Source organism: Mustelus asterias, chromosome 14, assembly GCF_964213995.1.
Source record: "Mustelus asterias chromosome 14, sMusAst1.hap1.1, whole genome shotgun sequence".
Classification (NCBI taxonomy): domain Eukaryota; kingdom Metazoa; phylum Chordata; class Chondrichthyes; order Carcharhiniformes; family Triakidae; genus Mustelus; species Mustelus asterias.
Window position 1 is genome coordinate 62,044,191 of NC_135814.1, and position 25,178 is coordinate 62,069,368.

At 57.8% G+C, this 25,178-nt stretch overlaps 1 protein-coding gene across 3 annotated transcripts in view; it reads left to right on the forward strand.

Annotated features, from left to right (window-relative positions):
* itga4 (integrin alpha 4) overlaps positions 1 to 25,178 on the forward strand; it is a 162,476-nt gene that overhangs the window by 79,464 nt on the left and 57,834 nt on the right. For all 3 annotated transcript variants that reach the window (XM_078228518.1, XM_078228515.1, XM_078228516.1), the window contains 2 exons: positions 17,734 to 17,886; positions 19,302 to 19,378. In XM_078228518.1, the coding sequence (XP_078084644.1) occupies positions 17,734 to 17,886; positions 19,302 to 19,378 (230 nt within the window). The remainder of the gene's footprint in view (positions 1 to 17,733; positions 17,887 to 19,301; positions 19,379 to 25,178) is intronic.

Genomic DNA, 25,178 nt, shown 5'->3' on the forward strand with positions numbered 1-25,178 from the left:
CACTCGCCCGCCCCCTCACCCGCTCGCCCGCCCCCTCACCCGCTCGCCGCCCCTCACCCGCTCGCCCGCCCCCTCACCCGCTCGCCGCCCCCTCACCCGCTCGCCCCCCCTCACCCGCTCGCCCGCCCCCCTCACCCGCTCGCCCGCCCCCTCCCCCGCTCGCCCGCCCCCTCCCCCGCTCGCCCGCCCCCTCCCCCGCTCGCCCGCCCCCTCCCCCGCTCGCCCGCCCCCTCCCCCGCTCGCCCCCTCCGGCTCGCCCGCCCCCTCACCCGCTCGCCCGCCCCCGCACCCGCTCGCCCGCCCCCGCACCCGCCCGCCCGCCCTCACCCGCTCCCTCACCCGCTCGCCCGCCCCCTCACCAGCTCGCCCGCCCCCTCACCGCTCGCCCGCCCACTCACCCGCTCGCCCGCCCCCTCACCCGCTCGCCCGCCCCCCTCACCCGCTCGCCCGCCCCCTCACCCGCTCGCCCGCCCCCTCACCCGCTCGCCCGCCCCCTCACCCGCTCGCCCGCCCCCCTCACCCGCCCCCCTCACCCGCTCGCCCGCCCCCCTCACCCGCTCGCCGCCCCCTCACCCCCTCGCCACCCGCCGCCCCCCTCACCCGCTCGCCCGCCCCCTCACCCGCTCGCCCGCCCCCCTCACCCGCTCGCCCGCCCCCCTCGCCCGCTCGCCCGCCCCCCTCGCCCGCTCGCCCGCCCCCTCGCCCGCTCGCCCGCCCCCTCGCCCGCTCGCCCGCCCCCTCGCCCGCTCGCCCGCCCCCTCGCCCGCCCGCCCGCCCCCTCGCCCGCCCGCCCGCCCCCTCGCCCGCCCGCCCGCCCGCTCGCCCGCCCCCTCGCCCGCTCGCCCGCCCCCTCGCCCGCTCGCCCGCCCCCTCCCCCGCTCGCCCGCCCCCTCCCCCCCGCTCGCCCGCCCCCTCCCCCGCTCGCCCGCCCCCTCCCCCGCTCGCCCGCCCCCTCCCCCGCTCGCCCGCCCCCTCACCCGCTCGCCCGCCCCCTCACCCGCTCGCCCGCCCCCTCACCCGCTCGCCCGCCCCCTCACCCGCTCGCCCGCCCCCTCACCCGCTCGCCCGCCCCCTCACCCGCTCGCCCGCCCCCTCTCCCGCTCGCCCGCCCCCTCTCCCGCTCGCCCGCCCCCTCTCCCGCTCGCCCGCCCCCTCTCCCGCTCGCCCGCCCCCTCTCCCGCTCGCCCGCCCCCTCTCCCGCTCGCCCGCCCCCTCCCCCGCTCGCCCGCCCCCTCCCCCGCTCGCCCGCCCCCTCCCCCGCTCGCCCGCCCCCTCCCCCGCTCGCCCCCTCCGGCTCGCCCGCCCCCTCACCCGCTCGCCCGCCCCCGCACCCGCTCGCCCGCCCCCGCACCCGCCCGCCCGCCCTCACCCGCACCCTCACCCGCTCGCCCGCCCCCTCACCAGCTCGCCCGCCCCCTCACCGCTCGCCCGCCCACTCACCCGCTCGCCCGCCCCCTCGCCCGCTCGCCCGCCCCCTCACCCGCTCGCCCGCCCCCTCACCCGCTCGCCCGCCCCCTCACCCGCTCGCCCGCCCCCTCACCCGCTCGCCCGCCCCCCTCACCCGCCCCCCTCACCCGCTCGCCCGCCCCCCTCACCCGCTCGCCGCCCCCTCACCCCCTCGCCACCCGCCGCCCCCCTCACCCGCTCGCCCGCCCCCTCACCCGCTCGCCCGCCCCCTCACCCGCTCGCCCGCCCCCTCACCCGCTCGCCCGCCCCCTCACCCGCTCGCCCGCCCCCTCACCCGCTCGCCCGCCCCCTCACCCGCTCGCCCGCCCGCTCGCCCGCCCCCTCCCCCGCTCGCCCGCCCCCTCCCCCGCTCGCCCGCCCCCTCCCCCGCTCGCCCGCCCCCTCGCCCGCCCCTCGCCCACCCCCTCACCCGCCCCCTCACCCGCTCGCCCGCCCCCTCACCCGCTCGCCCGCCCCCTCACCCGCTCGCCCGCCCCCTCACCCGCTCGCCCGCCCCCTCACCCGCTCGCCCGCCCCCTCACCCGCTCGCCGCCCCCTCACCCGCTCGCCCCCCCCTCACCCGCTCGCCCGCCCCCCTCACCCGCTCGCCCGCCCTCACCCCGCTCGCCCGCCCACCCTCACCCCGCTCGCCCGCCCCCCCTCACCCGCTCGCCCGCCCCCTCACCCGCTCGCCCGCCCCCCTCCCCCGCTCGCCCGCCCCCCTCCCCCGCTCGCCCGCCCCCTCCCCCGCTCGCCCGCCCCCTCCCCCGCTCGCCCGCCCCTCCCCCGCTCGCCCGCCCCCTCTCCGGCTCGCCCGCCCCCTCACCCGCTCGCCCGCCCCCTCACCCGCTCGCCCGCCGCCTCACCCGCTCGCCCGCCCCCTCACCCGCTCGCCCGCCCCCTCACCCGCTCGCCCGCCCCGCACCCGCTCGCCGCCCCCCCCACCCACCGCCCGCCACCTCACCCGCCCGCCCGCCCTCACCCGCTCCCTCACCCGCTCGCCCGCCCCCTCACCCGCTCTCCCGCCCCTCACCCGCTCTCCCGCCCCCTCACCCGCTCGCCCGCCCCCTCACCCCCTCGCCCGCCCCCTCACCCGCTCGCCCGCCCCCTCACCCATTCGCCCGCCCCCTCACCCGCTCGCCCGCCCCCTCACCCATTCGCCCGCCCCCTCACCCATTCGCCCGCCCCCTCACCCGCTCGCCCGCCCCCTCACCCGCTCGCCCGCCCTCTCACCCGCCCCTTCACCCGCTCGCCCGCCCCCTCACCCGCTCGCCCGCCCCCCTCACCCGCTCGCCGCCTCTCTCACCCGCTCGCCCGCCCCTCACCCGCTCGCCCGCCCCTCACCCGCTCGCCCGCCTCCCTCACCCGCTCGCGCCCCTCACCCGCTCGCCGCCCCCTCACCCGCTCGCCGCCCCCCTCACCCGCTCGCCCGCCCCCTCACCCGCTCGCCCGCCCCCTCACCCGCTCGCCCGCCCCCTCACCCGCTCGCCCCCCCCTCACCCGCTCGCCCGCCCCCTCGCCCCCTCGCCCGCCCCCTCGCCCGCGCGCCCGCCCCTCGCCCGCTCGCCCGCCCCCCGCCCGCTCGCCCGCCCCCTCACCCGCTCGCCCGCCCCTCACCCGCTCGCCCGCCCCCTCACCGCGCGCCCCCTCACCCGCTCGCCCCCCCCTCACCCGCTCGCCCGCCCCCCTCACCCGCTCGCCCGCCCCCCTCCCCCGCTCGCCCGCCCCCTCACCCGCTCGCCCGCCCCTCCCCCGCTCGCCCGCCCCCTCCCCCGCTCGCCCGCCCCCTCCCCCGCTCGCCCGCCCCCTCCCCGCTCGCCCGCCCCCTCCCCGCTCGCCCGCCCCCTCTCCGGCTCGCCCGCCCCCTTCACCCGCTCGCCCGCCCCCTCACCCGCTCGCCCGCCGCCTCACCCGCTCGCCCCGCCCGCCCCGCTCGCCCCGCCCCCGCACCCGCCCGCCCGCCACCTCACCCGCCCGCCCGCCCTCACCCGCTCCCTCACCCGCTCGCCCGCCCCCTCACCCGCTCTCCCGCCCCTCACGCGCTCTCCCGCCCCCTCACCCGCTCGCCCGCCCCTCACCCCCTCGCCCGCCCCCTCACCCGCTCGCCCGCCCCCTCACCCATTCGCCCGCCCCCTCACCCGCTCGCCCGCCCCCTCACCCATTCGCCCGCCCCCTCACCCATTCGCCCGCCCCCTCACCCGCTCGCCCGCCCCCTCACCCGCTCGCCCGCCCTCTCATCCGCCCCTTCACCCGCTCGCCCGCCCCTCACCCGCTCGCCCGCCCCCCTCACCTGCTCGCCGCCTCTCTCACCCGCTCGCCCGCCCCCTCACCCGCTCGCCCGCCTCCCTCACCGCCTCGCCGCCCCCTCACCCGCTCCCGCCCCCCTCACCCGCTCGCTGCCCCCCTCACCCGCTCGCCCCGCCCCTCACCCGCTCGCCCGCCCCCTCACCCGCTCGCCCGCCCCTCACCCGCTCGCCCGCCCCCTCACCCGCTCGCCCGCCCCCTCGCCCCCTCGCCTGCCCCCTCGCCCGCACGCCCGCCCCCTCGCCCGCTCGCCCGCCCCCTCGCCCGCTCGCCCGCCCCCTCGCCCGCTCGCCCGCCCCCTCGCCCGCTCGCCCGCAGCCTCGCCCGCCCCCTCGCCCGCTCGCCCCCTCGCCCGCCCCCTCGCCCACGCGCCCGCCCGCCCCCTCACCCCCTCGCCCGCCCCCCTCACCCGCTCGCCCGCCCCCCTCACCCGCTCGCCCGCCCCCCTCACCCGCTCGCCCGCCCCCCTCACCCGCTCGCCGCCCCCTCACCCGCTCGCCCGCCCCCTCACCCGCTCGCCCGCCCCTCACCCGCTCGCCCGCCCCCTCACCCGCTCGCCCGCCCCTCACCCGCTCGCCCGCCCCCTCACCCGCTCGCCCGCCCCTCACCCGCTCGCCCGGCCCCTCCCCCGCTCGCCCGCTCCCTCACCCGCTCGCCCGCCCCCTCGCCCACCCCCTCACCCACTCGCCCGCCCCCCTCACCCGCTCGCCCGCCCCTCACCCGCTCGCCCGCCCCCTCACCCGCTCGCCCGCCCCCTCACCCGCTCGCCGCCCCCTCACCCGCTCGCCCCCCTCACCCGCTCGCCCGCCCCCCTCACCCGCTCGCCCGCCCCCTCCCCCGCTCGCCCGCCCCTCCCCCGCTCGCCCGCCCCCTCCCCCGCTCGCCCCGCCCCCTCCCCCGCTCGCCCGCCCCCTCCCCCGCTCGCCCCCTCCGGCTTCGCCGCCCCCTCACCCGCTCGCCCGCCCCCGCACCCGCTCGCCCGCCCCCGCACCCGCCCGCCCGCCCTCACCCGCTCCCTCACCCGCTCGCCCGCCCCCTCACCAGCTCGCCCGCCCCCTCACCGCTCGCCCGCCCACTCACCCGCTCGCCCGCCCCCTCACCCGCTCGCCCGCCCCTCACCCGCTCGCCCGCCCCTCACCCGCTCGCCCCCCCTCACCCGCTCGCCCGCCCCCTCACCCGCTGCCCGCCCCCCCTCACCGCCCCCCTCACCCGCTCGCCCGCCCCCTCACCCGCTCGCCGCCCCCTCACCCCCTCGCCACCCCGCCCCCCTCACCCGCTCGCCCGCCCCCCTCACCCGCTCGCCCGCCCCCCTCGCCCGCTCGCCCGCCCCCCTCGCCCGCTCGCCCGCCCCCTCGCCCGCTCGCCCGCCCCTCGCCCGCTCGCCCGCCCCCTCGCCCGCTCGCCCGCCCCCTCGCCCGCCCGCCCCGCCCCCTCGCCCGCCCGCCCGCCCCCTCGCCCGCCCGCCCGCCCGCTCGCCCGCCCCCTCGCCCGCTCGCCCGCCCCCTCGCCCGCTCGCCCGCCCCCTCCCCCGCTCGCCCGCCCCCTCCCCCGCTCGCCCGCCCCCTCCCCCGCTCGCCCGCCCCCTCCCCCGCTCGCCCGCCCCCTCCCACGCTCGCCCGCCCCCTCACCCGCTCGCCCGCCCCCTCACCCGCTCGCCGCCCCCTCACCCGCTCGCCCGCCCCCTCACCCGCTCGCCCGCCCCCTCACCCGCTCGCCCGCCCCCTCACCCGCTCGCCCGCCCCCTCCCCCGCTCGCCCGCCCCCTCCCCGCTCGCCCGCCCCCTCCCCCGCTCGCCCGCCCCCTCCCCGCTCCCGCCCCCTCCCCGCTCGCCCGCCCCCTCCCCCGCTCGCCCGCCCCCTCTCCGGCTCGCCCGCCCCCTCACCCGCTCGCCCGCCCCCTCACCCGCTCGCCCGCCGCCTCACCCGCTCGCCCGCCCCCTCACCCGCTCGCCCGCCCCCGCACACCGCTCGCCCGCCCCCGCACCCGCCCGCCCGCCACCTCACCCGCCCGCCCGCCCTCACCCGCTCCCTCACCCGCTCGCCCGCCCCTCACCCCTCTCCCGCCCCCTCACGCGCTCTCCGCCCCCTCACCCGCTCGCCCGCCCCCTCACCCCCTCGCCCGCCCCCTCACCCGCTCGCCCGCCCCCTCACCCATTCGCCCGCCCCCTCACCCGCTCGCCCGCCCCCTCACCCATTCGCCCGCCCCCTCACCCATTCGCCCGCCCCCTCACCCGCTCGCCCGCCCCCTCACCCGCTCGCCCGCCCTCTCATCCGCCCCTTCACCCGCTCGCCCGCCCCCTCACCCGCTCGCCCGCCCCCCTCACCTGCTCGCCGCCTCTCTCACCCGCTCGCCCGCCCCCTCACCCGCTCGCCCGCCTCCTCACCCGCTCGCCGCCCCCCTCACCGCTCGCCGCCCCCCTCACCCGCTCGCCCCCCTCACCCGCTCGCCCGCCCCCTCACCCGCTCGCCCGCCCCTCACCCGCTCGCCCGCCCCCTCACCCGCTCGCCCGCCCCCTCACCCGCTCGCCCGCCCCCTCACCCGCTCGCCCGCCCCCTCGCCCCCTCGCCTGCCCCCTCGCCCGCGCGCCGCCCCCTCGCCCGCTCGCCCGCCCCCTCGCCCGCTCGCCCGCCCCCTCGCCCGCTCGCCCGCCCCCTCGCCCGCTCGCCCGCAGCCTCGCCCGCCCCCTCGCCCGCTCGCCCCCTCGCCCGCCCCCTCGCCCACGCGCCCGCCCGCCCCCTCACCCCCTCGCCCGCCCCCCTCACCCGCTCGCCCGCCCCCCTCACCCGCCGCCGCCCCCCTCACCCGCTCGCCCGCCCCCCTCACCCGCTCGCCGCCCCCTCACCCGCTCGCCCGCCCCCTCACCCGCTCGCCCGCCCCCTCACCCGCTCGCCCGCCCCCTCACCCGCTCGCCCGCCCCTTCCCCCGCTCGCCCGCCCCCTCACCCGCTCGCCCGCCCCCTCACCCGCTCGCCCGGCCCCTCCCCCGCTCGCCCGCTCCCTCACCCGCTCGCCCGCCCCCTCGCCCACCCCCTCACCCACTCGCCCGCCCCCTCACCCGCTCGCCCGCCCCCTCACCCGCTCGCCCGCCCCCTCACCCGCTCGCCCGCCCCTCACCCGCTCGCCGCCCCCTCACCCCGCTCGCCCCCCTCACCCGCTCGCCCGCCCCCTCACCCGCTCGCCCGCCCCCTCCCCGCTCGCCCGCCCCCTCCCCCGCTCGCCCGCCCCCTCCCCCGCTCGCCCGCCCCCTCCCCCGCTCGCCCGCCCCCTCCCCCGCTCGCCCGCCCCCTCCCCCGCTCGCCCGCCCCCTCCCCGCTCGCCCCCTCCGGCTCGCCCGCCCCCTCCCCCGCTCGCCCGCCCCCTCCCCCGCTCGCCCCCTCCCCCGCTCGCCCCCTCCGGCTCGCCCGCCCCCTCTCCCGCTCGCCCGCCCCCTCACCCGCTCGCCCGCCCCCTCACCCGCTCGCCCGCCCCCTCACCCGCTCGCCCGCCCCCTCACCCGCTCGCCCGCCCCCTCACCCACTCGCCCGCCCCCTCACCCACTTGCCCGCCCCCTCACCCACTCGCCCGCCCCCTCACCCACTCGCTCATCCTCTCATTCTCTCACTCACTCACCCGCTCAACTCTCTCCCACTGCTCACCCCTCCCTCCTTCACCCCTTCCCTCACTCGCTCAACCCCCTTTCCACCCTCCTATTGCCGCCTATTGTCCAGTGGTTCATGTTTAGTGATGTGATTCACATCATCTCCTTTCCACAATCAGACTGAGTGCCACTCACTACATTCCATTCAACCCATTACCTTCTCGCCCGAGAGCCTGCTGCCATTTCGACACCTCCTCCTGCTCAGTGTGGCTGCTAAATAAACAACACTGTGACATGTACCGATGGAAAACAATGTACTCTTTGAAATGAAAGTTTATTATTTTTCACTCGCATTCGAAGATCTGCCAGACTTGGTGCAGTGAAGATTGTTCCAGCCTCCTCGTCCTCTTCCCCCTGTGTGATACTGCCAGTGGCTGAAGCAAGGCTGGAGGGGGCCTACTCATTTCCTGACTTTGACAATGCTCCCTCGGGCTGGGGGGTCAGTGAGGCCCAGCCCAGGGCTGGCCCACCCACAGCCTCAGTCCTGGGATTCAAGGTTAGCAGCTGGGTCTCTGTCACTGGGAGCACTGGCTAAGACATGACCTGGGGCTGCTGTGGGCAAAGGCCCCATTGCCATCATCGCTGTGCATCTGTTTCCTCACGGAATCATACGTGACAAACAATATCCCAGGCACCGCCATCACCCTCCCTGGGTATGTCCAGCTCTACCTGAAAGACAGACCCAGCAGAGGTGGCAGGGGGCACAGTGGTAGACAGTCGGGAGGAAACAGCCCCTGAGAGTCCTCAGCATTGACTCTGGGACCCATGAGATCTCCCGACATCAGGTCAGACATGGGCAAGGAAACCTCCTGCTGATTATCACAGCCCCCAGCTGATGAATTGGAAATTCTCCACGTAGGACATTGCTGGGCTAAAGCATTGGAGAATGGGGGCCGGTTTGTCACTGTGGGATGGGGCATGCTAATGCAGCACATTGCCGAGGAGTGTTGGCATTGTCTGTGGAGATGGGTAGCTCAGGAGGTGCTGGAGACCTTTTCATGGCTGACTGTAAACTGTGTGCCTCAGAGGCTCTCCGTGCTGGAGCCTGCTGAGGTCAGGCAGTGATAGCTGCCAGCCTAGAATTTTATGACCCTTTTCTCAAGAGACCATTGAGCCTTTCTCTGCACTGGATTCACGTGCTGTCCAGCACACTCCAGCTGCTCACCAACCTCCAACCAGAAAGACCACCATTCTCATTACCCTGCCTGCTTGCAATGTCACCTCCAATGGGATCGAGGGGCTGCTTTTCCCCCTTTCTGTAACCCATTCTACATCTCCTTTTACACCCACAAATGAGCACCTCATTCATTTGCATACTGGGTGTTGCAGCAGTGATGATTCTGGAATGCAGCCGATGGCTTTTCAATACTTAGTCCTCACTTGGGTCTCAGACCCTTCATCCCGACCCACACCATCTAATTGGATGTCAGCCCTGCAAAGATCAAGAGGAAAGGCCACACGGTGGCACAGTGGTTAGCACTGCTGCTTCACAGTGTCAGGAACCCAGGTTCAGTTCCAGCCTTTGGTGGCTGTGTGGGGTTTCTCCCCATGTCTGCATGGGTTTCCTCCGGGTGCTCCGATTTCCTCCCACAGTCCAAAGATGTGCGGGTTAGGTGGATTGGTCGTGCTAAATTGCTCCTTAGTGTCAGGGGGACTAGCAGGGTAAATGCATGGAGTTGTGGGAAAAGAGCCTGGGGGGATTGTTGTCGGTGCAGACTTGATGGGCCGAATGGCCTCCTTCCGCACAGTACTATTCTATGATCCCACAAAAGCCTACTACCAAGCCTGCTTCCCAACAGAGCACCCACCCAGGCCCCATCCCTGTAACTTCACATACTTACTCCGCTAATCCATCTAACCTACACATCTTGGGACACTACGAGGCAATTTAGCATGGCCAATCCACCTAACCTGCACATCTTTGGACTGTGGGAGGAAACTGGAGCACCCAGAGGAAACCCACGCAGATACAGGGAGAACGTGCAGACTCCACACTGACAGTGATCCAAGCCGGGAATCAAACCCGGGTCCCTGACGTTGTGAGGCAACAGTGCTAACCACTGTGCCATCGTGCTGCCAACAATGGGTAAAGGAATTAGGTGCGCGATAGGATACAAGAATCAGAGCTGTGAATGAGTTTAAGTTTCTGAAGGATGGGAAGCCGACAGGCATTTATGAAGGCATTTATTTCCTTTGAGTGGGCACCCATTAGCCAATCTTTCCAAGACAGCCATCCTCAGTCTCCCAAATCTTTTCCTCACTTTTCCTCTGTTCTGCACATGACAAACTGCATCGACATATTTCACCACCTGCATTACACATGGACATGCCCACTGCCTAATTGGTTTATTAAGAGGGCTTTCCTCAGCATCAAAGATTGCCAATTCCAAGTATAGCACCACCTCTGTGACCAATTCTATCAGTGGTTCCTGTCATAGGCTGCTCAAGGGGCACACTACACAGGGATCCTAAACCTCACCTCAGACTAGAAGCCCTTTTTGTAAAAATAAGCAATAACTTTATTGCAAATATTGAAAACAAATTTGTAACTGAATTTCACTGCAGTTTCTCATTTTCATCATTCGCACTATTCACTCAGCAGATCTGTATAAACAATGTAGCATTAAATTATAATCCAACAGAGTGGTGTATCGCTGTTTTCAATTCGCTCCTGCTGAAAGGCTGATCTTTTTATTTATATAGTAGCTGGCTTTGTAATCAGGCTCAATATCTCTGACTGATACCGGGAAAAATGTCGAGCTTTGTCGACCTAACCTTAGTCATAGTCATTAAAGAATCAGCCTAAGACAGAGCATTTCTTCACTCAGCCACCAGAATATGTAGACATGGTCATCACCTTCTTTATATTCACCAAAATAGCATTGTGGTGGATAAAGTGTCAATCTGAACATCCTGCATTTCCAACAGGAGTAATTGTGAAATTGTGTGTATCAAGGGTCTGATGAAAATATTTACCATCTTCTTTCCATCCTCCATAACCTCCCCTTCTGCTAAGAGTACTTCCTTTTTTTCCCTATAATTGGGGAATGCATCTGTTGATTAGTACTGAAAGAGAAAATGCTGGAAAATCTCAGCAGGTCTGGCATCCTCTGTAAGGAGAGAAAAGAGCTGATGTTTTGAGTCCAGATGACCCTTCGTCAAAGCATTACACATGACTTGCCATGTGTAATTAATACTGTGATCAGTGCTCCTACTTAAGACTTTTAGGGCAGAATTTTCCAGTCCTGCCTGCCACGGGAATCGTAGCGGCGGGACACGAACCATGCGAAGGTCTATTAACCTCGAGTGGGATACCCTGACCTTGGGGTGAGCGCGGCCGGAAAATCCCGCCCTTAACATCTACTATCGCTTTTTAATCTGTCAGGCCTGGATTTGATTCCATGTTTTTGAGCGGTAACTTTGTGAGTTTATGTGCTGAGTGAGGAATTATGTTTGCCACAGTACTTATTGGAATTCCCAGATATGCACTATTCACAATCTCCTGTCTGTTGATTCTAATAGGTAGGAAATCTTGGTGAGCACATGTCTAAATTTTCAATATGTGTTGCTAAGAGTCTAGGCTCACTGCTAAGAGGATGAACTCAGAAGATGGCCTTTCCAGCCGCCCCCCCCCCCCCGAGGATACCATCCCTATCTGCATACCCCTCTAATTTACAGATAGGTTCGCCGCTGAATAATAACAAACTGAAAGGTTTCATTAATTAACTGAAATACAATAAAAATGGTTTGTAATATTAAATACTACCAGTGTGGCCAGCATGCTGGCACTGTGGTTAGCACTGCTGCCTCACAGCGCCGGGGACCCGAGTTCGATTCCTGGCTTGGGTCACTGCCTGTGCGGAGTCTGCACATTCTCCCCATGTCTGCGTGGGTTTCCTCCGGGTGCTCCCGTTTCCTTCCACAGTCTGAAAGACGTGTTGGTTAGGTGCATTGACCATGCTAAATTCTCCCTCAGTGTACCTGAACAGGTGCCGGAGTGGCGACTGGAGGATTTTCACAGTGACTTCATTGTAGTGTTAATGTAAACCTACTTGTAACTAATAAATAAACTTTAAACTGTAATTAAAGACGCCTGATCAAGTTAACGTTTTGAAATGATAAGAAGCTATATTTTGTGAAAGCAAGAGATGGAGAAATCTTTAGAATATTTCAGGTGTCACATGGTTCTTAAAATGTCTGCCATGCACACTTTCTGAGTCAGAGGAAATGAAGCAGGTAACAGTGCCGTTAGTTTGGAAGAAGGTGTAACTGGTGTAATCAGCAAGTTTGCGGATGACACGAAGATGGCTGGACTTGCGGATAGCGATGAGCATTGTCGGGCAATACAGCAGGATATAGATAGGCTGGAAAATTGGGCGGAGAGGTGGCAGGTGGAGTTTAATCCGGATAAATGCGAAGTGATGCATTTTGGAAGAAATAATGTAGGGAGGAGTTATACAATAAATGGCAGAGTCATCAGGAGTATAGAAACACAGAGGGACCTAGGTGTGCAAGTCCACAAATCCTTGAAGGTGGCAACACAGGTGGAGAAGGTGGTGAAGAAGGAAAATGGTATGCTTGCCTTTATAGGACGGGGTATAGAGTATAAAAGCTGGAGTCTGATGATGCAGCTGTATAGAACGCTGGTTAGGCCACATTTGGAGTACTGCGTCCAGTTCTGGTCGCCGCACTACCAGAAGGACGTGGAGGCGTTAGAGAGAGTGCAGAGAAGGTTTACCAGGATGTTGCCTGGTATGGAGGGTCTTAACTATGAGGAGAGATTGGGTAAACTGGGGTTGTTCTCCCTGGAAAGACGGAGAATGAGGGGAGATCTAATAGAGGTGTACAAGATTATGAAGGGTATAGATAGGGTGAACAGTGGGAAGCTTTTTCCCAGGTCGGAGGTGACGATCACGAGGGGTCACGGGCTCAAGGTGAGAGGGGCGAAGTATAACTCAGATATCAGAGGGACGTTTTTTACACAGAGGGTGGTGGGGGCCTGGAATGCGCTGCCAAGTAGGGTGGTGGAGGCAGGCACGCTGACATCGTTTAAGACTTACCTGGATAGTCACATGAGCAGCCTGGGAATGGAGGGATACAAACGATTGGTCTAGTTGGACCAAGGAGCGGCACAGGCTTGGAGGGCCGAAGGGCCTGTTTCCTGTGCTGTACTGTTCTTTGTTCTTTGTTTAAAATGGATGGAATCAACATGTCGCTACCTGAAGTGCAGTGCATTACTGATGAAGCTGTTGAGGATAAATGTTTGATTATCTCCCAAATGAAGTGCTCACCAGAATGCACTTAAGTTATATCAATTCAGAGACCAGAATAATCAATTGGTAATTAGATACATTTAGTTAATGTGCTGCAGATGTATAAGAGACCTTGTGGAAAATTAATACGGATTAAATGACATTCAATTTAGGTCAAAGCAAGCATGTATGTATGAATGGAAACAGTGTGCATGTGGAAGGACAATCATTGTCTGTCACCACATGCACCTGGGAATAATTTAATCAAGTCCAGCATTGTAATAGTCACAGCTTCAAGCTGTTTACCTTGCTTATATAAACAGCTCGGGATAGTTTGCACAGTAGGTGGTTAGAAATCAGATGAATTCCTTTTCTTTGATTTAACTATGTGAAGCACTCTTTAGTGCGATTCTGCTCCACTGTTGCCAGCCACTTCACCTACCCCATCCTAATGTACCTTGCTTAACTGTCATTCTTCTCTTCTGTGCCTCTTGTTGGGTGACTGTTCAGCTGAGGAGGGCATCACATCCATTCCTAATGCTGTACTTATCTGATATATGTGTTTCAGGCTCACTGGACGGCAATGAGGAGCCAAGACCCAGGCTCATTTTCCTGTCGCCAACCTAGGGCATTGAGGCTGATTGCAATGCTGTAACTGGCACCAAATAACTTGGCACAGATTCGGAACCTTTCTGGCAATGCATATTAAATGTAACTTGTGGAAGCCTACGTACCACACTCTGGAAATGTACAACAGGCCGGTCAACATTTGTAAAGAGAAACGTCAGGGGCTGTGATACTTCAGACCTGCAGCTTTTGCTGTTTCCCTGTACTTTATTCTTCCCTTTGAAGGACGGCACGGTGGCACAGTGGTTAGCACTGCTGCCTCAAAGCGCCGGGGACCCGGGTTCAATCCCAGCCTCGGGTCACTGTCTGTGTGGAGTGTACATGTTCTCCCCGTGTCTGCATGGGTTTCCTCTGGGTGCTCTGGTTTCCTCCCGCAGTCCAAAGATGTGCGGGTTAGGTTGATTGGTCATGCTAAATTGCCCCTTGGTGTCAGGAGGATTAGCAGGGTAAATACATGGGGTTATGGGGATAGGGCCTGGGTGGGATTCTCGTCGGTGCAGACTCGATGGGTTGAATGGCCTTTTTCTGCACTGTAGGCATTCTACTATTCAATGATTCTAAGAACTGGCTCTCTGGTGGGAGCACTGAATTTGCTGTTTGGCATTTCTATCTCTGAACTGTGGAAAAGAAAAGCACATCCCATGTTCATTATTCTAGTCTTTCCAATTCCATACTGGAAATGCTGGAACAGATGTGAGTGGTTATGTTTTTTCACCATATTCCGAATATGTTTGGATTCACGAGATGGTGATGTAATTCCATGGGTGATGGTAACTCTCTGATACATTGTCAAAGTGTGATTCTTTATCGAGATATTAAATGCTAATTTGGTATTTAACTGTAGGCAGCATCGCAGGAGATGACAATCCTTTCCCAATCAAATTCATGTTTGTATACTTGTGACAACATCATTGGGTTCATGCACAGAGAGAAAAAGTGGAGTTTCCGGGATTGCTGTTTGCAGGATTTTGCCATCTCTTCGCCTACTTTCCCAATAAATAATTGTCGACTGAAATTTCCTGACTCCAAAATGATACCTTATTAAAATCCCTATATCCTGTCATCTTCCCATGCAAAAGTTCTATGTCAGCAGGTCCTCTGGGGATTTCGATGTTAATTGTGTCAACATCTGGAGACATCTCTTTTGTCATGTTTTTAATCAGATTTTCCCATTAACGTGACAGCCGGTGACACTGCAATTCCGGCTCTCCGAGTCTATTTCCCGTCTGCCAAATGCTCCCATAAGCGATCAGTGTGGAGTTGATTTAAGCAGGTAAGTTAACAGAATTAGTGGCCCTGATGTTATCTTAAGGCGGCGCACGTGTGGGTGAAACCCGGACATCATGGCAGCGGATCAGAATTTGAGATTGCAACTGAATTGAAGCAATGGATTTGAATTCTGGGCACTATGTCTTCAGGAAGCCCAGCAGGGATGATGCGACCTCCACTGTAGTTTAAAGGGAGTTCATGCAACTGGGAATTGGAAGAGTGGGGATGTGTCTATGATGATTGCTGCATATGGAGCAAAGAAGCAACACCCAGGTTTACTGCCGCACCTCTGGTGGATACGATCAGGACAGGAGCGACATATCTTTGAATAATTTTAAGGCAGAGTTAGACAGATCTTTGATTAACAAGGGGGTGGAAAGTTATTGGGGGTAGGCAGGAATGAGAGGTTGAGGTTACAATCAGATCAGCCATGATCTTATTGAATGGTGGTGGAGCAGGCTTGAGGGGCCGAGTGGCCTACTCCTGCTCCAAATCCGTATATTTGTACATTCCTCCAGCAATTTGAAGGAAAAAAACCTCTCTTATCAAGAGAGATCATTGAAGGTGAACAGCAGGAGGGCTGTGCTCCAAACTTTGATGCAAGACCAGAACTGATTTTAATGACCTAACAAAGTTTGGGAAATTGAGTCCAGTTGTTGATTCAGCCTCGTCTGTGCTTTAAGCGCACCTGCCCTGCTTTTAGCCCTGTCAAGCACACTCCATCGCATCACTCTTCACACCCACTCCTCTTCCAGCCTTCACTCCCTGTGTGTCCTTCAGCACCCTCCCTCCTCCGCCCCACTTTATCCATTCACCATTGTCACTCTGTCCAAAGCAATGTGATCCATCTGCCTCATAGTCACCCCACAGAGTACACTGCACCCATTGGGTGAACACCTGACCTCCATCACTCATGGGACTCTCATGGGTTCCCTCACTACTTGTAGGAGAAGATTGTACAAAATACAAGGAAAGGGCAGAGGACTGGAGGTGGGCAGTCACAAATAGTCCAGTTCACGGATGCAGAGGTGGGTTCCCTGGAGATAGGTGGAGAGATCCGAGTTGCTCTTTCTCAGAGATGAAGAGACAGGAAATTTGCAGATAGCTGGTGACAAAATTAATATTATCTGACACAGAAATGCTTACTGCATTTCATCAATGTCTGAATTATGGAAGACTGTGTACGGTGATTTCTCTTCCGTAACTTAAGCTTATTGCTTTTTTCTTCTCGGGTCTTCGGGCATAGGACACTGATCTTAAGTCATCCATAAAAATGATTCCTCAGAGGATTTCATTCCTTCTGAGGTTGCACTATCACAAAATCTACCTCCATGCACTAGCACTTCACTACGTTCACTGAGACAGTTAGTGGGGTTTTAACCTGGTGATTGAGAACTCCACTGAGCATGAGCAGCCACTCTCCAAGCTGTGCACAGTGTTTACAAATACTGACCCTCAGGGGCTCTTTGAGACGGTGGATTCTCCTGGTTGCTCTGGTGATACTCGATTGCCACATTTGTGAAGTCGGTGGCACTGTGAACCTGTGGGAATGCAACCAAACTGGTCAATCTGAGTGCCCACTGGTTCCAGCTAGTGCGATCACAGGGGGAGATTATCTAACCCTCTGACCTAGAAAATAATCCAGCCACTGTCTGGTTTACATGCAGCAGACTGAGACCCTTGATAGGTGTTGGATAGCGTGCTGGAAGGAACCAGATGGGAAAGTATTGAGAGTCATGGTGATTTTCATCGCCATTGCTAGTGTGTGGCCTCCGGGCAGGGCAGAGGTCTTCCTATGGGACTCTGTAGATGTCTTCTATCACCTGGCGTGATAACCTCCACTGCTACCCCGAGAGGTCCAGGGAGCTGAATGTCAGTAACCCCTGTTATGTGGGGAGTGCCTTCTGTGACCCTTAACCCCTGTCTGCTCCTCCTGTGCACATTCCACCTGTGGACATGTTGATCCTAACACAGCACAATGTCACTGTGATGGATGGCCTTTGCACTCTCAAACATCCTCAATGGACCTCTCGTCCTGAACTTAGCATTTTGGAAGCTCCAAAGGTCAGAAAAATCCATATCAACACGAGCTCTGTGGCAAATGTTTGTCTGTGAGACAACTGGGAAACCAGCTGTAATAAGTGAGATTTTATTCAGATGGGGCAATGACAAGTTTAAATAACCATCTGAAATGCTGCTCATTCTAGCCTGTGTTTTATTGGCCTGTTTCCCAGAAAAACCCACACTGGAGATGTTCAATTTAAATGTGCCAATTCAAAAAGACCCCATTACCATCGTCTGAGGATATTAATTACACAACAACGTATCCGACTACCTGGACTAATTAAAGCCCCAGCTTTGGTGACGAGGTTATTTCAGGCATTCAAACTTGCCTTCATTAAACTGTGCGGCCAGTATTTGACTACCTCACTTGGGCAAGGCTCTTAAAATCCCGCCCAAGGCCAATGGAGAATTCCGTTCTGCAAGCCTCGCCCGCCCTGATTCCGGGGCGGGTGTGCTGGTAAAATTCCGGATTGTGGCTATCTTGGAATTGGGTTTGGTTTTCAAATGCATGTATTTTGACCACTTGCCTTCCCCTAGATACCCCATCCTAAAACTCTTCCCCCAACCTCCCAAGACCTCAGCTACTGCCCTCCCCCACCACAGAGAATGCATTTCATGCATTTGGTACCTAGTACCCATAGATGTAATTCTCAGTCCATTTCCCCTCGCATCCAATGTTGCTCTCAGGCTGAAGTCTTTGCCACTCAAGGTAGATTTTTAGCTGCATTTTGAACACTTGTAGATTCTGTTGCCATTGTTAATTTTAATACGGTATTCTGTTTTCTACTTTGTATACAATAAATATATTCTTTTGGTGATAAATTTATGTGCTCTGGGTGCTGGCTCACTGTAGAAATAGATCTGCTTATTTACCTTGTCGAATGTCCAATAAGTTTGAATATTGCACAGAGAGGTAAAGCCAAAGCAAAGGAACCATTTAAAATCTCTGTCATGTTCTGGCAGTCCACCTGAATCTGCCCTGGGAAATCTTTAACAGCCCCATGAAGTCTTTTATCACTCTCTGATTCTTAATATGATAAAAACACCTTTTACAGTATCTACTATAGACTTTCACTAAAAAATGTTGACATTTGTATTGCTATTAAACACTGAACTCTGCTTTCTGTTTTTAAAGAGGGAAGTCAGAGATATTATAACACCGGTCTACTTTGAAGCATCCTATTCCCTGGGAAAGCACATTATAAAGAACGAATCCATGGACACTTTCCCTCCACTTCAACCTGTCCTGCAAAAAACAGAAAACCAAATGAATGGAGTCAAAAACAAGGTGTGCACACAATGATTATTTCTACTATCCAGTGTAAAAGGGATAGATATTGCACGGTGTCACACTGATATCTGAGTGCAATTCAGGGTCAGAGGGACCAGTCTCGAGTCAGCCTGACCTCCTCCCTTTAAGAGTGAGCTGGATACCATTGTGGTAAGCAGAGTTATGCTACTCTGGTTGAATGTCTGTTGCAAGACCCATGCCAAATGAGACAAAAACTGAGTGGGGCATATGCTGTTGGGACAATGGCAACTGGTCAGTGATCCCTAAAGAAGCAGCCAAAGACCATTGAAGACTTAAGCTTGCATACCTGAATATGTACGGAATAAGAACAGGAATATTGCTCTTACCTCCGTTGCACTAATGTAGGCTGTTGCTGGCTTGTGCTCACTCTCCTCCTTTTGTTCCCCTCACTCTGAGAACCTACTTGAGGGCCTGTATTCACCCTCCATTTTGCTAGGCCAATATCAGAACCACAATGCACCTATAGACCATGATGCGAAGATAACGAGGATGTGCATCTTTTCCATAAATTTCATCTGCCCATAGAATCCCTACAGTGCAAAAGGAGGCTATTCAGCTCATTGAGCCTGCATCAACAACAATCCCACCCAGGCCCTATCCCTGTAACCCCACATATTTACCCTGCTAATCCCCCTGACACTAAGGGGCAATTTAGCATGGCCAATCAACCTAACCTGCACATTTTCGGAGTATGGGAGGAAACCGGAGCACCCTGGGGGAAACCCACACAGACATCGGGACAACATACAAACTCCGCACAGTCACCCAAGGCCAGAATTGAACCCGGATCCCTGGCGCTGTGTGGCACCAATGCTAACCACTCTGCCATCGTGCCAGAATCACTTCAGTGCAGAAGGAGGCCATTCGGCCCATCAAGTCTGCGCCGACTCTCCGACAGAGCATCCTACCCAGGCCCATCCACCGCTCTAGAATCATAGAACCCTACAGTGCAGAAAGAGGCCATTCGGCCCATCGAGTCTGCACCGACCACAATCCCACCCAGGCCTATCCCCATATCCCTACATATTTTACCCGCTAATCCCTCTAACCTACGCATCTCAGGACACTAAGGGACAATTTTAGCATGGCCAGTCAACCTAACCCGCACATCTTTGGGCTGTGGGGGAAACTGGAGCACCCGGAGGAAACCCACACAGACACAGGGAAAATGTGCAGACTCCGCACAGGCTGACCTGAGGCCGGAATCAAACCCAGGTCCCTGGCGCTGTGAGGCAGCAGTGCTAACCATGCCGTTAATGATATGGTCTCAGAGATAAATGGCACAATTGCTGCTTCAAAATGTTCTTTACCATGATGAGGTTTGTTTTATGCCCTCTGTTTCTTTTTGCATATTGGGTATTCACTCTTGCATCTGTTACTTTTCTGAACAGACATATTTTGAACGATATTGTGCATTTGAAGATTGTGCTGCCAACCTTCAGGTTTCTGGAAAACTGCTGCTAACAGGGTGGGTAACTAGCATTATACTTTCCACATTAATTTTAGCACACGTTTTCTGTTTACAATGTATAATTTTGTGTGTATTGTTACAACTTGGTAAGGGCAGATGCCTGGACTAGCCCTTTCCTTCCTACTCTTCGACTGATCAGAACGGTTTGCTTTCTTTGGACTGTATAAAAGGTGATGGTATCAATTCAATATTTGTCCTTAACCATTTACTTGTTGATTGCAAAGAACTTCGTTTGACAGGTTTTCTTGAGTTTAAATTCAAAGGCGTTAGTTTTTGTTGACCAAAAATCCCACCCAGGTAAAGAAACTAAAAAGCTGAACACACGTCCTGGTTTTCGCAATATGTACACATGCATGCAAACATGCAAATTGTACAGTGGAGATTAATTTCTGGCCAAAATAAGATTCAATAGTAATAGGCCAAAAGTAGAGAGTTCACTGTTTTCACAGTGGAGTAAGAAGTCTCACCACACCAGATTAAAGTCCAACAGGTTTATTTGGTAGCACAAGCCACTCGCTTTCGGAGTGCTGCTCCTTCGTCAGGTAAGTGGAAGTTCTGTTCACAAACAGGGCATATAAAGACACAAGTTCAATTTACAAAATAATGGTTGGAAAGCTCAATTTACAAAATAATGGTTGGAATCGCATTCCTACCATTATTTTGTAAATTGAGTTTGTGTCTTTATATGCCCTGTTTGTGAACAGAACTCCCACTCACCTGATGAAGGAGCAGCGCTCCGAAAGCTAGTGGCTGTTGCTACCAAATAAACCTGTTGGACTTTAACCTGGTGTTGTGAGACTTCTTACTGTGCTTACCCCAGTCCAACGCCGGCATCTCCACATCATTCACAGCGGAGGCAGGTTATTTTAATGGTGGTCCTAATCTTCCCCATGGCAATGCTGCTTTGGCATTTTGGGGTGTTCTCCAGAACCTCGATATGTTGATCTGTTGACCCCAGCAAGGTATAAGCAGCAGAGTTGTTTTCAATTGAAATTCTCTGCCTTTGTGATGTATTCCAAAATGTAACAGAGATAGGCAAGATACCTCTTCTGTTCTTCCTTCACCCCTTCTCCTTGCCCATTAATCTAAAACTCAGCCGAATTTCTCTATTTAAACATTGGGAAAACTGAAGTTATTGTCCTCAGTCCCTCCCACAAACCCTCATTGCTTCTGAGTTCCCATTCCTTGCCATTGTCTCAGACTAGATCGGACTGTTTCCAATCTTTGTGTTAATTAATCAACCTCATAATCCTTTCCATCATGAAGGTAATTTACTTTCAACTCCATAATTGTTCCTTCCACCGTTGGTACCTCAATCTGTTTAAACCCTCATCTATTCATTTCTTGTCTTTAGATTTGACAGTTCAATGCACTGGATGGCACCCTATTTTCTATCCATTACAAAATTCAGATCATCCTAACTCTCCTGTCCAAACTCTGCCTATCTTAGCTGACCTACATTGGCTGGGACCCAATGCATCAAATTTATTACTTTTGTCCTCACATTTAATTTCTTTCATGGCTTTGCCCCTGATCCCTATCCCTCTAACCTTTTCCAGCCCTACAATCCCCATCTGAGCTCTGAGTTCCTCTGATTCTGTGCACTACCCCCTCTTTCTTTTACCCTTCGTTTGGCTGTGGTGCCATCGGCTGTCTAGGTCCTGTGCTCTACAGTTTCCTTTCAAACACTCTTCTGTCGATCCACCTCCACCTCCCCCCCCCGAACCCCCTTTTAAGGTGCTCCTTAAAATCCAGCTTTTTCAGCCGAACCTTTGTCATCCTTTCTTATGTTGTCTTCATTGTCCCTGCATCCATTTTTATCTATTATATTACTTCAAGTGCCATGGGTGACATGGTAGCACAGTGGTTCGCACTGCTGCCTCACACCGCCAGGGACCTGGGTTCGATTCCCGGCCTCGGGTCACTGTCTGTGTGGAGTTTGCACATCCTCCCCGTGTCTGTGTGGGTTTCCTCCGGGTGCTCCAGTTTCCTCCCACAGTCTAAAGATGTGTAGGTTAGGTTGATTGGCCATGATAAATTAACACTAGTGTCAGGGGGATTAGTAGGGTAAATATGAGGGATTACAGGAATAGGGCCTGGGTGGGATTGTGGTCGGTGCAGATTCAATGGAATGAATGGCCTCCTTCTGTACTGTAGGGATTCTGTGGGATTCTATGACTGTTATAAGGTCGAGGTGCTATATAAATTAGAGTTGTTGTTGGTGTTGGACAGAAACTTGGTATATTGAAGTCGAACAATACTGTGTCACATGTAGGCTTTAGGTTATTCCAAATGGGTGTAGGCTAACTGCCTATAGGTGAAGGGAGGTTTCGGTGAAGTTCACCATTTCTATGGTGCAGGGGTGAATCAATTGCAGAATGTCAAATTCATATTGACCCTTTCAGAGAGTTTAAGCTTTGAACAGAATCCTGCTGAGCCTTCCCAGCGTTTGATGGGCATTGCAGGACTGATGGGAAGTATAATGTGACATTATCCTCTCATTAGCGCTGAGTTTGAATATACCTGCTTGTATCTGAATGTTGTATTTAGCATCTGGCATCACATCAGACAGGAAATTATGGCAAAAGCAACAGCAACAAGCAGCCAGTGGAATGATTCACTTTCCAACTTTATGGGGGCAAAAAACTAGTTTCGTGCCCGGTTTCACACCTCTCGTGACCTTACCAGCTCCAGGCGTGAGGCTGATTTAAATATTCATGATCCTATTTTAATTAGTGAGTCCCGACGCAATTGCCCGAGCTCATATACCTTACTGACTTCACCGGTGGAGGTCCTCACCGGCGAGGATCAAGTATAGCCCTCAGCGATCGGGACCTGATGTGATGTCTTTGCTGGGGGGATCGAAGGACATTGCCTCCCCCAGGGTGGTTAGGGGAAGAGGTGGGCAGTGTCCCATGGGCAGTGCCAGCCTGGCACCACCAGCCTGGCACCCTGGTAGTGCTCACATACACCCAGGCACCTGGCAGTGCATGGGCGGGGGAGGGGCGGGTCCTGAAGGGAACGAACTCATGATGGGGATGCAGGGCATGGGAGTTTCGTAGAGGAGAGTACTCTGCATCGGAGATTGCCGGGGCAGCGATTGGCTGGAGTGGGGGATTGTGGCTGGCAATCGGCTGGGGGGACGGGGACGCGGGGGCAGCGATCGGCTGGGGGTCAGGGGGTGCGGTGGGGCTGCTATCTCCGAGGGGTTGGGGGAGTGACAGATCTGTACACTTGTACACAGTGCACTAGGAGATTGGGGCGATTGTGCCTCTGCAGCTCAGCAGCCAGCTTCTCGGCCTGAATAGGCTCCATCCACGCCCCCTACTGGCGAGATTCACACTTTGCCTCTTTTTTTCTAAGTGCCATGTGATTGCGTCGCCCAAAAAATGGGTGCGAATCACTCCTGTTTTCATGCTCATTCGGCACTTAGAATTTAGAGCAGACCGCAACTAAGGAAGAAAATGCTTCCTGTTCTGTCTGGAAAGATGATGAAATCGAAATTTAAAAAAGAATTCATCAGATGTAATGTCTGCTGGTATTTAAATGTGATTAACCAATCATTGGGCAGAATTTTATACAGAGCTCTGACGAAGGGTTTTCCAGATTCTAAACGTTAGCTCTATATTCTCTCTCTGGTTAAAAAGAAAAAGGAGGCTTATGTTCGGATGAGACGTGAGCACTCGGGTAGTGCACTAGAAAGCTTTAGATTGGCTAAGAGGGAGTTGAAGAGCGAGCTTAGAAGGGCTATAAGGGGACATGAGAAGACTTTGGCGGATAGGGTTAAAGAGAATCCTAAGGCGTTCTATAGGTATGTCAAGAACAGAAGGTTGGTTAGGGCAAGTTTAGGGCCAGTTATAGATGGCAGAGGGAAGTTATGTGTGGAACCGGAGGAGATTGGTGAAGCATTGAACCAATATTTCTCTTCGGTGTTCACGCAAGGGGACATGAATATAGCTGAGGAGGACACTGGGTTGCAAGGGAGTAGAATAGACAGTATTACAGTTGATAAGGAGGATGTGCAGGATATTCTGGAGGGTCTGAAAATAGATAAATCCCCTGGTCCGGATGGGATTTATCCAAGGATTCTCTGGGAGGCAAGAGAAGTGATTGCAGAGCCTCTGGCTCTGATCTTCAGGTCGTCGTTGGCCTCTGGTATAGTACCAGAAGATTGGAGGTTAGCGAATGTTGTCCCATTGTTTAAGAAGGGGAACAGAGACTTCCCCGGGAATTATAGACCGGTGAGTCTCACTTCTGTTGTCGGCAAGATGTTGGAAAAAATTATAAGGGATAGGATTTATAGTTATTTGGAGAGTAATGAATTGATAGGTGATAGTCAGCATGGTTTTGTGGCAGGTAGGTCGTGCCTTACTAACCTTATTGAGTTTTTTGAGAAAGTGACCAAGGAGGTGGATGGGGGCAAGGCAGTGGACGTGGTATATATGGATTTTAGTAAGGCGTTTGATAAGGTTCACCATGGTAGGCTTCTGCAGAAAATGCAGATGTATGGGATTGGGGGTGATCTAGGAAATTGGATCAGGAATTGGCTAGCGGATAGGAAACAGAGGGTGGTGGTTGATAGTAAATATTCATCATGGAGTGCGGTTACAAGTGGTGTACCTCAGGGATCTGTTTTGGGGCCACTGCTGTTTGTAATATTTATTAATGATCTGGATGAGGGTATAGTTGGGTGGATTAGCAAATTTGCTGATGACACCAAAGTCGGTGGTGTGGTAGACAGTGAGGAAGGGTGTCGTAGTTTGCAGGAAGACTTAGACAGGTTGCAAAGTTGGGCCGAGAGGTGGCGGATGGAGTTTAATGCGGAGAAGTGTGAGGTAATTCACTTTGGTAGGAATAACAGATGTGTTGAGTATAGGGCTAACGGGAGGACTTTGAATAGTGTGGAGGAGCAGAGGGATCTAGGTGTATGTGTGCATAGATCCCTGAAAGTTGGGAATCAAGTAGATAAGGTTGTTAAGAAGGCATATGGTGTCTTGGCGTTTATTGGTAGGGGGATTGAATTTAGGAGTCGTAGCGTTATGTTGCAACTGTACACAACTCTGGTGCGGCCGCACTTGGAGTACTGTGTGCAGTTCTGGTCCCCACATTACAGGAAGGATGTGGAGGCTTTGGAGAGGGTGCAGAGGAGGTTTACCAGGATGTTGCCTGGTATGGAGGGGAGATCCTATGAGGAGAGGCTGAGGGATTTGGGATTGTTTTCGCTGGAAAGGCGACGGCTAAGAGGGGATCTTATTGAAACATATAAGATGATTAGAGGTTTAGATAGGGTGGATAGTGATAGCCTTTTTCCTCTGATGGAGAAATCCAGCACGAGGGGGCATGGCTTTAAATTGAGGGGGGGTAGTTATAGAACCGATGTCAGGGGTAGGTTCTTTACCCAGAGGGTGGTGAGGGATTGGAATGCCCTGCCAGCATCAGTAGTAAATGCGCCTAGTTTGGGGGCGTTTAAGAGATCCGTAGATAGGTTCATGGATGAAAAGAAATTGGTTTAGGTTGGAGGGTCACAGTTTTTTTTTTTAACTGGTCGGTGCAACATCGTGGGCCGAAGGGCCTGTTCTGCGCTGTAATGTTCTATGTTCTATGTTCTCCACAGATACTGTCAGACCTGCTGAGGGTTTCCAGCATTTTCTATTTTGTTTCAGATTCCAGCATCCACAGTAATTTGCTTTGATCTCATTTGGAATGGAAGCTACGAGCTGCAGGTGCCAGATGAGTGTCTGGCTGTGCTTCACCAATAGATATTTTGTCAGTCTCCTACACCAAGCTGGTTCAAAGG